Source organism: Festucalex cinctus, chromosome 3 (assembly GCF_051991245.1).
Source record: "Festucalex cinctus isolate MCC-2025b chromosome 3, RoL_Fcin_1.0, whole genome shotgun sequence".
In the NCBI taxonomy this organism is placed as follows: Eukaryota; Metazoa; Chordata; class Actinopteri; order Syngnathiformes; family Syngnathidae; genus Festucalex; species Festucalex cinctus.
The window spans coordinates 29,290,360-29,305,952 of record NC_135413.1 but is presented as its reverse complement, the minus strand read 5'-3'; the positions used below and the strand labels follow the sequence as shown (position 1 = coordinate 29,305,952).

Here is a 15,593-nt window from a genome sequence, read left to right as displayed (position 1 = left end):
ATTTATATATTTCGGAACCTTTTGAATTTTTTCATTTATTTAAACTGATGTCCTTATTTAAAGGGATACTTGACTCATTGAGCCATTTTCAGCAGTAAACAGTTAATATTTTTGTCTATAATTGCTGTGGTAACTTCATTATTTTTCATGTACAATTAATACTTTTAAAAAGTAATTTTCCTATTTGCTGTTGACTGATGATGACATCACCAATCATCACCAATCATGGCTCAGTTTGCTGACCAACCCCAGGAAACAGGTGATTGGTCGTTACCTACTTGCTCAGCACAGGTGATGTCATCATCAGTTGACAGCAAGAGGGAAAAAAAAATAGTTTTTAAAGGTATTAATTTTACGTGAAAAATAATGAAGTTCCTCAGCACAGGTGACGTCATCATCAGTTGGCAGCAAGAGGAAAAAAATTGTTTTTAAAGGTATTAATTTTACATGAACAATAATGAACCCCGCGACCCTTGTGAGGAATAAGCGGTCAAGAAAATGGATGGATGGAAATAATTAAATTATCAAATTCATTCTGGACAAAATATGAACTTTTCACTGCTGAAAATCGTTCAATGAGTCAAGTATCCCTTTAAATTAATTATAAATGACTTTTTCCTCCTGACATTGCAGCACACGGTAGAACCATAATATACATTTTACAAATCTATTCATTGATTGATTTTTTTTTTTCATATTTTAATTACTGAATTGACTCATACTTAATTACTTACTTTGGCTGCACAAAAAAAAAAACAGATAAGACGCGCGATTTATCTGCGCGCATATTTTTCCACCGCATCACCGGCATGAAATTTGCCACTCATATTTTTCGAACGCGCGCCTTGGCCGCGATTCAAACGCAAACAGCAGATGAGCACTTTGAAAAGTGTTGGTAGGCACAAAGAGAGCAAAGCCCGTCAAGTAAGTCAGCTGTAATTGCACGTCTGAAGGCAAGCCGTAATTAAGTACTTTGGCGCTGGCACGCGTGCGAGCGAGTCTGCAGCTGATAATCGAAAAGCTTAAGAAGGAAAAACAATTATGCTTAAGCAAGCGTCACGTCGCCGACGCTGACTATTTATAGCAAAGATGATTGACAAACGCATGAAGTTTCTTTTGCTTCAGGGCTCCCCCTGCAGTTTGTATTTGCTTTTAAAGGGGATGGAAAATCTGACATGCAGACACAAATTAAGAAGAGTTTCACACTTACTGTAAGGGACACAGAAGTCTCCAATTTTATTTTTATTATTAGGGGTGTGTTAATTTTGAGTTAATTAAAAGTTCCTTTAACGCCACAATTTTTTTTTTAACGCGTCATTCTAGTTGTAGCTCACGTCCACGTCAAAATGTAATTGTGGAGACTGGGGCCAAGTTGCATTTTACAATTTTTAAAAATGTGCAAAATTTCACACGTTACTTGATGTTACAGATTAGGTAGCTCTTAAAATGAAAAGAAAAATGCACTGAGCTGTCACCAATGTCTTAGAAATGCAATTATGCCATCTCGTGGCAGAAAAATGACCTCAACACAAATCAATATCGCACATATTTTTTTACAGCACAGTACAGTATATCTTTTTAATTTTAACTCTATTTTATGAATTATTTTGAAATTACTGCATCAGTGACGAAAAGATGTAGACATATTTCTATTACTTTAACATTTTTTCCCACTTTTATGCAAACAAGATTATGAAAATATTGTACATTTTATTGTACATTTAGAACAGTAATAAAATGTGTGATTAAAATCGTGAGTTAATTATTGAAGTCATGTGATTAATTTTGATTGAAATTTTAACCACCTGACACTTCCATCCATCCATCCATCCATTTTCTTGACCACTTATTCCTCATAAGGGTTGCAGGTAGGGGTGTTAAAAAAAATCGATTCGGCGATATATCGCGATACTACATCGCGTGATTCTCGAATCGATTCAATAATCGGCAGAATCGATTTTTTATTTTTTTTAATTTTTTATTTTTTTATTTTATTTTTTATTTTTTTAGGATTCACACCTTGAGCATGGAAGAATGTTATATGAACGGAACATTAAGCCTTAATATTTTATTTTAATGCTGTTCAAACATGAAACAGATTACAACCTCTATAAGACTGAAATTTCAGATAAATAAATAATACATTTTCATATAAATCTTACACTCTACAAGCTTACTGATTAGTATTTTCTAAATTTGAATGAAAACAAATCGCAACAATCGACTTATAAATTCGTATCGGGATTAATCGGTATCGAATCGAATCCTGACCTGTGAATCGTGATACGAATCGAATCGTCAGGTACTAGGCAATTCACACCCCTAGTTGCAGGGGTACCTGGAGAAGACCCACGTGGGCACGGGGAGAACATGCAAACTCCCCCCCCCCCCCCCCCCCCCAGGAAGGCCGGAGCCTGGACTCGATCTTGTGTCCTCAGTACTGGGAGGCGGACGTGCTAACCAGTCATCCACCGTGCCGTCCCACCTGGCACTTATCATAATAATTTATGACGAAAAGTAGCAGTAGCACAGCACGAGCCGTGTCCTGGCAGGTCAGAGCATATTGCGGGTAATTAGGCCTCTCGGCGGCAACGACAGCAACTAACCACAAGCCAGTGCAACTTGATATCTGAGCTGAAAGTCACTAATACAGGGGATTGCTTTAAGGATAAAACCAGTAACGTTGGTCCCTTTTCCCTGTCGAGTTTGCCTCCCGTATTGTGTGCGCGTGTTTTCCAAAGCGTATCGCTTACCCTGTCATCACATATGACAAGCAGCGTGAGCCAAAGGCAAGAGAAAGGAATCCAATTTGCGCCCCCCCCCCCCACGCCACGGCTGTCACACGCACGCACATTCGGAGGAATCGGAACCAGCGTGACACACCTGAGGGCAGACGGACCGTGATGGCTGAGAATCGAGACAAATGTTGATTTGTGAGTTTGCAGGCCTATTATGGATGACATCTGGCTGGAAGAGAATCTTTGGCCACTTGAATGTGTGCGCGGGGGCCCGAAGCTGTTGACAGTTGTCCCCTCCCACCCAAAAGCCCCCCCTCGACGACCACAATCTGCCAACCGGTACATTTGACATTCTTAGGGCTTTACATCTTGTTCAATTAGAGCTGTCAAAATTAATCGATAAGTAATCAATCGATTATCAAATTAATCAATCACTATTTTAATAATCAAATAAATGTTTGGAGCCATCTTCTTTTGTTTTGTTTTTTTATTTAAAATTGTCCAAATCCTCTAATTTCAGCATATCTATTGTTCACTGATTTTTGTAGTGCTTAATGAACGAATGATTATCTTCTGTGTTTAATCAAAATGAGACATTTGCAAACATCTGTTTTTACTTTCAATGACCGAACCAATAACATAGTACATCAATCTACTTTTTTTTTTTTAAATCACTGTATGAATATGAAGTACAAAATAAACACCAATCACTGGTTAATAAACTGTAATGGGGGGGGGGGGAATGTTTTTTTTGTAATACGCTTTAATGTAAAATTGATATGAATCATTATGAGACAATTGAATAATCGATAGATTTCTCGATTCTAAAAATATTCGATAGTGACAACAATATGTTCAATACATTCCTTAAGGGAGGAGCTGGCATGCAAAAAAACAAAAACAAAAACAAAAAAAACCTTTGTAGCACAGTAAAAATATCAGCGATGATTAAGCAATTTTTAGCAGATACAATGAAAACAGCAGAGGCCTCAGACTTGAACCTTGTGGAACACCATATGTTCCTTTTTACCATAAATGTGAAATCATATTGTACATATACGTCCGGCCACTTTTTTTTTTTTTTTTTTTTTTTTGCTCGACAAGAGTCAGAATGAAGGGATGAAAATAATAAAGAAATGATGGCCCACCAGGATGTGTCATCACGGTGACCTTCACCAAAACAATGAGAACGACTCAATGGAACCCGGGTTAAAAATCACTGCTCGAAATTTGTGTTGGTCATACAACACCATTCGTTATGTACTGTTGGAAAATAAAACAAAAGAAAAAAAATGTAGTTGTGAAAATCCCAATTAGATTATTTCCCCAATTTGTTAAGCATCAATTTACAACGATGTCTGCAATGGTTCTGGATCTGCACCAAATGTAAACTGTACAACGTTTCATGGAAATCAGCTGTGTAATAAATAAAACAGTCCAGTTTGACAGATTTATGTAACTTTAATTAGTATCTCACTCATGCATTAAACCTAAACGACAAGTGAAGGGGTGCGAATTAAAAAAAAATCTGAGCAACGTAAATCAACCCAACCCCAATCAAAAAGCAGGGAACATAAGACAGGCAATCATTTACTTACAAAAAACATTTGAATTTATAGTCATTTAATTGTCCAATTATAATTTTCGAGAGCGTACGCCTGCAGCGAGTGATATTCCCAACACGTCATGTTTCATTCTGAGTGAGCCGCATGCAGTTTTCCTTCCCTGCCTTCGCGCCGCGTGGACCAGCAGGCCGCTGCAACCGGATCCGGCAGCCGGCTCCATCAGATAGCCGTCCCGCGCGCGTCCCCGCTCGGCCTACCTGTCAGGGGCTGCGTGACCGCCATTCAGCCGGTCGGGCAGCACCCCACGCTCTCCTTATCAGGATAATGAGCTGCATTTTGCTCCATTATGGGCTGACCCCGAGGACTTTCGCTGCTGCTAAGCGGAGGCCTCGTGCCAGTGATGGACAGCCTGAGAGGAATGCGATACTGCGGGGAATGAGGCTACGGGGGACTGGGATGGCAGAAAAAAACAACAAAATAAACTGGAGGGTATCTCTGCGGAGTCCGAAAAGAGGCAGGGCTCACCCTGGACTGGTCGCCAGTCACGACCAATCTCTCTACACATACTGACAAAAACAAGCAGTCACGCTCACATTTATCGCGACAGACAATTTCAAGTAAAGGTGTCAAAATCAAAGCCTGCAGGCTAGAATTGGCCAAAAAAAAAAAAACATAGGCAAATCTAGTATACAGTCATAGTTTTTACATAGTAAAAGCATAAGTAACCAGGGCGGTGATTAGGGTTTTCAAATGTAAGATACTGTAAGGGAAAAGAAATATATAGATTAGATAGACAGCAAGACAGACGGTTAGACGGTCGTTAACTAGCTAGCTACAGCAGCTAACTATCTATTAAACATTATCTATCTATCTATCTAGCTACAGTAGCTAACTATCTATCAAACACTATCTATCTTTCTATCTATCTATCTAGCTGGGTAGCTAACTATCTATCAAACAGTAGGAAGCTAGCTAGCTAGATAGCTACCAAGCTAGCAAGCTAGCTAGATGGATAGATAGATAGATAGATAGATAGATAGATAGATAGATAGATAGATAGATAGATAGATAGATAGATAGATAGATAGATAGATAGATAGATAGATAGATAGATAGATAGATAGATAGATAGATATGCTATACAAATGACATTTCTTGCATTTTCATAATTATTACGACAGTTGACACTATTACTGTTATATTGCTGCGCTTTCTCTTTAACGGAGTGGGAACTGAACCCACGCTGCATAAATTAGGCAGAATGTAACTATTAATACAAAATCTCCTTGATCTCAATGAGAAATTGTGGCACCACTGTTCTATTACATCTCCACAAAGATGAGTGCGAACCAGAAGCACGATGCCACTGCGTAGGCCATGAGAAAATATGCGGCAAATAGTTGGCGCCATATATTGCATGCACCAACAGATTCCCACCCATTCATGCAGAGAAATGACAAACCACAGCCACGTCAAATGCCACTTCCTTGTCTCTCACTCTCTGTTCTTTTCTCTCCTAATGAGTCAACAGAATTATAATCACCGTCCGCCTGATCGTGAGCCCCTAACAAGCTCGTCTTTGTTTGTCGCATCCAACCCAATTGCTCCGGCGACTCGGCCGCGCCGGCGGGATCGGGAAGGCCTCCAAGGCTGTGCCCCCGGAGCGAGGCACACTCATTACCCTCGGTGCAGGGCGTATTTAAGCGCAAGTGCATAAAAATAATGCGCCCATCTTTCCAAACAAAAGAGCGGGCGGAGGTCAGCGGTGGCGGGAAGACGAGTCAGCCCCGCGCACTCCATGGGAACAGTGAGTCAGGCAGAGCTGTCAGCGAGAGTGCGGTGGATCCGGACGGGAATGGCCGGCCAACCACACACGCACGCACACACACAACACACACATAAGCTGTTATTTTCCATGTTCTGCTCTGTTTAGCCTGTTTAGCTTGACTTTATTCGCCCAGACATCTCTGGGCCAACTCCACTTTTATTGACATTGCCGGATTTTTGCGCTCAGCAAACACAGATGTTGAAAGCTCGCGACAACTGAGTCCACCTTGTGACTAATTCGGGTCAACGGTGTCACTGGAGATTTTTCAGGACTTGGAAAATGAAAAATGCACATGCCCTCGAGCAGTCATGGCACCGTACAACCTGGAGTTTGACAAATCACCCAAAGAGGCTCTGACTTTTAGCCGTTACGCCCTGGGCCATTTTGCTCAAAAATGACATAGACAAAATATTTTTTCTCTGCATCGACAAGTTTTTTTTTTTTTTAACCCTAATCCTGAGTGTTGCATAAAGTATGACCATCAATTTATAGCCACGTTTTCATCTTTTTATTTGTTCATTTATGTCATTAAATAATAGGTTGATAAAAAAAATTTTTATAATGAAATTAGATTCATTAATTAAAAAATACATTTACATTTAACATATTTACTGGTCGCCTCCCAAAGTATATGGAACTCAAGTCAATGAGTTACATAAAAAAAAAAAAAAGAAAAAAAAAAGCATATGTTAAATCCTACTTATCATTAGGCTACTTTGTGCTTATTAAAAAAAAAAAGAAAAGAAAAAAGAAATAAGACATCAAAAAATAAATGGTGGATATGGCTTGAGTTCTAAGGAAAATAGTGAAATGACTCGATTTTAGCTTCTCCTGACTTTTTGATAAAGACAAAATAGACAGGCATATGGCTAGCTAGCTGCTAGCTAGCTAGCTGCTAGCTAGAGTACTCAGGAAAATAGTGAAATGACTCGATTTTAGCTTCTCCTGACTTTTTGATAAAGACTAAATAGACAGACATATGGCTAGCTAGCTAGCTTCTAGCTAGCTAGCTAGCTAGATAGATAGATAGATAGATAGATACATGGATACATGGGTACATGGATAGATGGATGGATAGATAGATAGATAGCACACAATACACCATCACATCTATAGTAACCATCAAAGCTTTGAAATTTGATTTCAAGATCATCCATGTAAAAACATGGAAAACCTGAAATTGTGGATGTCATGAAGGCAAAAAAATGGCCCAGGACATGCTAAACTAATGAAACCCTTACTGTCTCCTAATGCTGGACAGATTTATGGCAACGATGGGCAGGCGCTCCTTTCATGGTGGCTTTTCAAATTAGCTTCAGTACAAAGGGTGGGAGGGGCGCACTTATGGTTTTTAAGGAGCAAAGACAACAAACACGAGTCGGGATTGACGGCGTCGGTGCTTGTCGCTCGGAAGCCCTTGTTGACTTGCAAGCGCCGCATGTGCGCGCTATATATTCTTGGCTTTGTCTCCTGGAAAGAGGAATCGTAACAGTCTTAAGTGTCCTGTTTTTTTTTTTTTTTACGAGCCACATTAGTGTTTTCCATCAAGCTGTAATTACAGCCCATTCATGAACGCGGGAGGGGAGTGGGGGGTTGGGGGGGCACTCTCGTCCTTAGAAAGCTGTGAATGGAACCGGCTAACCAGCACTGCTTTATGGGAACATTTTGCAGGAACTGCCGTCTATTGATATGCAAAGTGTAGACGCACCGGTATGCAAACACACAAGCGGGACAAAAAGTGCAACAGGTCCTATACAAAGACAGACTTGGACTGTCGGCTATTTGCAACTGATGGAAAAATGATGCAATCTTTGATGGATTTCGGTATATTCTTATGTAGCTGTATGCATTCATCTGCAGATAAAGACATTTTGTAAAAAAAAAAAATTGACATGACAAGAGAAACTGTTTGCCACCAAAAAAACTGTTTGCGAGTGCATGCAACATTTAACGATACCATGTAGGGGGCGAGGCGGTGGGGAGTTGCCACTCCTAATGTGGGCTAAAGCGTGCTGTCCAAAATGGCCGACACTGTAAATGCAAAAATATTCATAAAAAGTGCTATCAAATCAAAGTCATTTTTTTTCAGGGAAGCGTCGTAATTAACCATTTCACAGAATAGCTGGTTAGTTTTTCCACAAGTCTTCGCTTTAACGCTAGTTATCGACCGCCAAAGACACTTCACACCCACAGTGACAGCTCCTGCACTGCTTCCCACCTTCGCGACCACGGGAAAATCGCGTGAGGCCTAAATGAGCGGCGGGCCAAAAGCGCTGATTACAGCGCAGGACCCGGGCAATGACACAAAACATAATGACACGGGCTTGAAAGATTTAGAGGGATGTCTAATTGGGGGCCTGTGCTGTAAAGATGACATGGCGTCATCCGGTTTTACTGCACAATGATGTGTTTATCCCCCCACTGCGCTACGGACGGTTGTTTTGTGGCGTAAACAAAGCAACGCATTTGTGCGAGGCGTCACTCGCATTTGGGATTTGATTGTTATGTCCGTTTTAGTAGGAAATGTGTGAATTTTTAGGCCGGGTTTCATCATCCGGTTGCGCACACGGACGATTATTACACAATCCGTCCAAATGCATACAGTGACATAATTCCAGCATGCAGGTAAATAATACATCGAAGCTCCTGTTTTCTTCAGGCTCGAGTCGTGCTAGTCAATGAGTTACAATTTTGAAAACGCAATAAAAGGGCCTACTGTGTCCCCAGTCAAAGATAAGATTAGCAGTTATGAGTAGTTGATTAGTTATCTTTCAGCTGTTCCCCCTCGAAATGTTCAAAGCCGTTACTTGACGAGATGAAAGATAAAAATCTGCAGGTGAATGTAGCCGCTCCAGTGCCTCCAGCGTGGCTTTAATACGTAACCAAAGGCATTCGATTTGGATGAGGTTTTAATCTCGCCTCCACTAGCGTATCATATTTATGGATTTTATGTGGCGTGTAAAAGTTTTTTACGAGCGCGGCAGCCAGCGGTGCAGATCGCGTCTCTCGCGTGGCTGATGGCAGAGGCGTCGCTTGTTTCCACTTTTGAGCCGCAGGATCGCATTTCGAGGAGACCCGAGCGCGGCAGTTGGATGGTTCAACAACCAAGTCCTGTTTAGACCGCTCGCGTTCGCAGATGAAACCGTCTCAGCTCATCCGTCCGATTGAAGACTCTGTCAGAATTGAATCATAATCAGATCAACTCCCTTGAAGCATGAATGCAAGATTAATATATGACACCTGAACATTAGTTCCTGTCGCCACTAGATGGCGCTGTGACTGCTTGAGTTCACGTTGGTCATGTACTTAGAGTGAAGTATTTTTGTTTTTAGGTTGGTACTTGGCGTTAAAGCTTGATTGCCAATTGGTAGCAATCCATCAAAACTGGCTCGTCTTGGAAGAACGCCTGCAAATGACCAAAAGGGCCCTGAAACGGACTTTAAAAAGAAAAACGGTCAACTTGTCTGCACTTTTCCTAAGCATAGGTTTTGCTCATGTCATAACTACATCCCGACATGTTGACGTCTGGATCTCAGCACGAACGCTACTTTCATTACCAACAACCTGGTTTGATCAAGATCCGACTTTGTGGAGCTCTGTTTTTGAGTTTTTTTTGTTTATGGCGAGACATCAAAAGTTTATGCGAAGACACACCCCTTTAGTATGATCACAGATCAAAAACTTTGCCATTTACAACTGTTTCGTATATCGAAGTACAATTTGGTGACCATTTCTTAATGTTAGTACGCAATGGACAACATTGCACTTCCTGGGTGGCAGAAAGTTAGATCCAAAAAGGATTTGGCATTTTACTATTTCTTTCAATTGGGTGAGGAGGATAAATTGAGTGGATGTCATAACCAGTTGCACAGTAAGGCATAGTCGCCACTTCAAAGGGGACAAACTGGGGACAAAAACCTCCATTATTTGGTTTGTGGCGGCCATTTTCTCACAGATATGTACAAAATGTTTAGCTGGGTTTGTCTTTCTTTTGAGTAATTCAGCAACACATAACAGCTAGCTTGCTAGCTAACATCGCCGCTAAACGCACGCTAACCATTTCAGCATCAGCAGATCACGTCTGTGTAACATTAATCCGAGTAAGAGAAAAGTAAATGAGTCTCTCAATGATCACGCTAAGTCTGAATTTCCACCAGGTCGATTTCTGAATCCAAATGCCTGTTGAAAATGGAAATTACCACCCAGATTATACAACATAACTATGGTCGAGATTAAAAAGCAATTTACCCTGTTTCCTCATTCACTCTAACTTGGTCAAGACGTAAAGATTTCTTTACTATTGGAGCAACTGCTTAAAGTACGTGACATCATGTGACATCATTGAAGCTTCTCTGAGCCTGTCGGGCGCCATAACAAGCCTCATCGTATAAAGAAAAACTCCAAATCCTTCCTATTTCGATTTGTCTGTCCAGAGAGACGTGGTTCAGACTTGGTGGCGAGCCATCACAACTCTCAAGGACTCGTTCGTCTTGGAATTCACCAAAATGGCCCTGAAACGAAAATGCCCAAATTCCTGTGTTTTTTTTCCAAGCGTGAGTTTTTAATACGTTTCTGTATTTCCTGTCTTTTCGTGACTCCACCCTTACATTACATTACATACATTCCAGTCAGTATGGGACATTTCACTAGAAAAATATGACGAAATGGTAAATATGATATGCAGTACACAAAGAGGCCAATTGTCATCACAGAGAATTTTTTACAACGCAATGCGAATGAAACTTTTAACACAATACAATGTTTTTTTTTAACCACACTTAAATGTCCACGCTAGCGCCAGATATAATCGTGAATTAATTCCGTCCACATGCGGCTAAGAGGTTTACTTCTCCTTATGCTCTGTTCCCCTATTATTGCGTAAGAGGCTTGATGTGTGCGTGCGTTCGCGTGTCAGCGTTTCCCCTTCCAAGCCCGTCACACTACATCTTGTGATACGGCATGCACACAAGCGTGACTGCATGCGCCCGCACACGCACACTCAGCCTCTTTTGGACTTGAGTTAGCAGATCTGCACTACAAAAAAAAAAAAAAAAAAAAAAAAAAAAAAAAGATATGTACATATATACTTCATTAATATGTCCAGTTGTCAAAAAAATATTTTGTTATACGTCAAAAATAATAAGCTAATGAGGGATTGGCTTTATTTTATTACATTTTTTTTTTTAATTTATGTAAATGTAAATTTATGTAATTAGATAAACTCAACTCTCAACTCCACTATCTTTCAATTATTTAGCTTGATTGTTTTAACTCTGTGGGACAATTATAAAATTTAAAATAAAAACAAAGTGCTGCAATAAGTAAACTGAATGTATTTGTTGCTAGGTAAAATGTGTCATTTCCTGTGCGTCAGCGTGTGAATGTCGCCTATTGACACAATGTTTTGTCGTGAGAGATGTTCGAGGCGCAATCGTGATGATGTCATCTCGGGTGAAAATGACTTAAAGTGGAAGTCAACCTGAAACATTTCTTGACAATGATGTCACATGTGACCCTCTCTCGTCTAAACATGACATTCTGATGAATATTACATTTGTGTAATATGAATCAAAATCCAACCATTTTTATCCATCTCAGGCGGCGGCCATTTTGGCCCTTGCTGAAGGAAGTGTCTTCGTTGTTATCCTGTGAAATCCTTTTGTTTTTGTTAAAGTTGGTTATGATATGGATCTGAACTGCTCCTTCTGTGACCAATCAGAGACTCTTGTGCATCTGTTTTGGAAATGTACTTATGCTCGCAAGCAAAGGTGAGACATTTGCAAATTTATTTTGGACAATATCTATTGGAATTTTGAGCTTTCCTTACCGAATGTTTTTTTTTTTTTTTTTTTGTACCATGGCAGTTCATTTGAAAACGAATATTATTTGATTAATTTGTTAATTTATCTTGCTAAGTTTTGTGTAAAGTCTTTTTTTTTTACTTTTTTTTTATTTCTACTTACAAAAATAAGAAGGCTGTCAAGACCTTGATTTTGTGTTCTCATTTTGGTGTTTTTAATATTTCTTAGTTTAAGAACCCTGGCATTTTTTATTTTTTATTATTATTTTATTTGATTTTTTCTTCCCTTTTCCTTTAATATTATCGTAAGATTGTTGTGTGATGTTGATTGATTGTTTAATATTTGCCATGTATGGCTTTTGATGTCAATTTGTTAAATAAAGCAATTTTTTTAAAAAATGCCGCTTGCTGTCGACTGAAGATGACATCACAGTTGCTCAGGGCTCAGGCAACGACCAATCACAGCTCACCTGTTGCCTGAAGCTGAGCTGTGATTGGTTGTTACCCGAGACCGTTGATGTCATCTTCAGTCGACTGAGCCCTGAGCAACTGTGATGTCATCTTTAGTCGACAGCAAGTGACAAAATGGCCGCCCCATTGAGATGGATAAAAATGGCTGGATTTTGCTTCATAACTCTTCTTATTTGCTGTAAGACATACAAACAACTCATATTCCACAAATGTAATATTCATCAGAATTTCATGTTTAGACTAGCAAGGTCACATATAACATGTCACGTGTGTGCGTATCCACTCATAGGTCATCGCGCGTGCGTGTGTAACTGCGCACGGCGATGACCGCCAAACGTTCAGCACCTCCGGCGCGGCTGGGACTCATCAGCGGCATGCCCGCGAGCGACCTAGCTAGCTATTAGGCTCGCCTCGGCGCCCGCAGCCTGGCTGGTGGCCGCCCGCTGGATGCGGCGTGGTCAAGTGGGCGCGCTTGTAATCTCCCAAACCAAATCAACGCGGGCCCTTTTCCTGCCGTGCACGCCGCTTGTCGTAAACTATGTGGACTGTCGTGTCCTTGTCAACATGACGTTTATGATTTGTGCGTGATGTTCAAGCACGTATGCACGTGCGCGCGCGGTCACTCCCCGAGTGCGATGGTTTCACAATCACGCTATAGAATGCCAGTGACATCATCAGTAGCAGGGGAAAATGAGTATTTGATGTTATGTCAGCTCGCACTTTGTTCATGCTTTCATAATAGGGTGACCACGCGTCCCCTCAGTCCCGGTATTTGCCATGTCGATCGCGGTTGTCACAGCGATTCATATGATCAACAAAAAACAAACAAACAAACAAACAAAAACAAAAAAAAGCAGTTCACTTGTTACGGTCGCTAAACAAAACAAAAACAAAACCCCATTTTTTAGGCATTTGGGCCACATTACAAATTCATTAGAAAATTAAGTAGACAAAAAACAGTGTTTATTCATAACTTTTACGATTTATCATGTCTGCCGTGCATGATTTAGGTTTGTCATTTTTTTTCACTCGCACATGCACAAATAATGGGAAGGTATGCTAACTTTGTAGCATGTAGCCTACAAGTACGTTCGAACGTGCGAGTATGTCCGAACATATTTGTGAGCATGTTCGAATATATTTGCGATTATGTTCGAACATATTTGCGAGTACGTTCGAACATATTTGCGAGCATGTTCGAACATATTTGCGAGCATGTTCGAACATATTTGCGACTATGTTCGAACATATTTGTGAGTACGTTCGAACATATTTGTGAGTATGTTCGAATATATTTGCGAGTATGTTCAAACGTATTGCGACTATGTTCGAACATATTTGCGAATATGTTCGAACATATTTGCGACTATGTTCGAACATATTTGCGAGTATGTTTGAACGTATTTGCGAGTATGTTTGAACGTATTTGCGAGTATGTCCGAACGTATTTGCGAGTATGTCCGAATGTATTTGTGACTATGTTCGAACATATTTGCGAGTATGTTCGAACATATTTCAATACGGTCGAACATATTTGCCAATTTTTTTTTTTTTTTTTTTTTTTTTTTTTCATATGCCAAAAATGTTTACCCTACATTGGCAGCTCTACGCTTCCGCATGAATTAAATAAGTTTTTTGTGTATTTTATTTCATACTAACGCACAAGATTGAAGCTTACTCACACAACACAGCATCGCGCGTGTGTGCCTGCTGCTGACTGAATCCGACAGGTGCGTCACAGCAGACGCGTGTGTCCATGTGTCAGACAACAGCCGCGGCACACTTTGCGCCATAACACATTCTTTGCTCAACAGCTGACGGGGACGCACGCTCACGTTAAGCTGGCGCTCTGCCACAATGTATACAAAAGTGCAGGTACACGCACACACACACACACACACGCTACTTGGAGTCGCTCAGGCGTGTGCAACACAGCAACAAAACACACGCGCACACACGCAAAGTGCGGGCAAGGAACAGTGAGGGCACGCCAGGCCTGTGCACGCTGGCAGAGTGGACTGTGTAATCTCCAGGGTGGAGTCCATATTGGGTTTCTGAGCTAATTTACTGCTTTTTGGCCCCATTTGTTGTGTGATTTTTGCAGGAGCGAGTGAAAAGAGAGAGAGAGAAAAAAAAGAGATTGGAAGACGCCAACCCAAGTGGGGTTGCGGTTCTTTCACGTTGATTATACGAGTTGTGTTGCGGCGTTATAATCGGAGGTGTAATCAGCCTCGATGGCGAGTGAGGACAAACTAGACTCTAAATCTCAGGTGTCAAACGCATGGCCCCGCTGCAGCACTTTATAAAACAAATATAATGTGTCCAGGTCATGTTTTGGATAAATGGTACGGAGGCGTTTTGCATTCACTTGGAAAAAAAAAAATATTGTTTTTCTGACTAATTTTTTGGGGAGCTTTTTTTTTTATTTTTTTTTAATTTTTTTAAATATATATAGTCACTTGGAGTTCAGAGGTAAAAAAAAAAAATAATAATAATACTCAGAAAAAAAGAAGTTGGTGCTCTGTTTTTTGGAATATTTTTTTCCTGTTTTTTGAATAATGTTTTTACCCATTTGTCTGAATATTTTTTTCTCCTGTTTTTCTGAATATTTTTTTATGACAGAAAAAATATTCAGTAAAAAAAGATAAAAAAAAAAACAGAAAAAAAAATACTCAAAAAACAAAAACAAAACAAAGACAACCCACCCCCCCACCCCACCCCCCCACCCCCCCAAAAAAAAAAAAGAAAATCTGGATTTTTTTTTTTTTCCAAGTGAATGCAATACGCTTCTGTAAAATGGGTTGCATTTTAGGCAGAAATTCTGGAGTGGAAATGTAATTTTTCTTCCATTTTGATAAAAATAAAAAATACAATAAAATAAATCATTAATAATAAAATACAATAATAATAAAAATAAAATAAATAAAATACATAAAATAAATAAAAACATTCCCCCCCCCACCAAATCTTTTAACATCGGCTACGAAAAGTCAGCATGAAAGTCATAAGCCCAAAATAGAACGACGGCAAGGTATGTGGGTCGCTCTAAAGAATCCCAAACAAAACAAAAATGCGGCGGCACGACCACGCCCGCCGTGTGTGCGTCATATTTACAATCGGAGCTGGAATGTGGCTGGCGTCTTGTTGTGCACGGCGATGAGACGGCTTGAGTGACGCGCAAGAGATGCACC

At 40.2% G+C, this 15,593-nt stretch overlaps 1 protein-coding gene across 7 annotated transcripts in view; it reads right to left on the bottom strand.

The window, feature by feature from the left end:
- Positions 1-15,593, bottom strand: part of kcnq1.2 (potassium voltage-gated channel, KQT-like subfamily, member 1.2) — a 165,301-nt gene that overhangs the window by 38,469 nt on the left and 111,239 nt on the right. Inside the window, exon 20 of one of the 7 annotated variants that reach the window (XM_077517415.1) lies at positions 4,314-4,754. The exons of the other annotated variants lie outside the window; for them this stretch is intronic. Within the exon in view, the coding sequence (XP_077373541.1) occupies positions 4,680-4,754 (75 nt within the window). The 3' untranslated portion in view covers positions 4,314-4,679. Of the gene's footprint in view, positions 1-4,313; positions 4,755-15,593 lie in introns of those variants that run through there. 7 annotated transcript variants of the gene reach the window in all.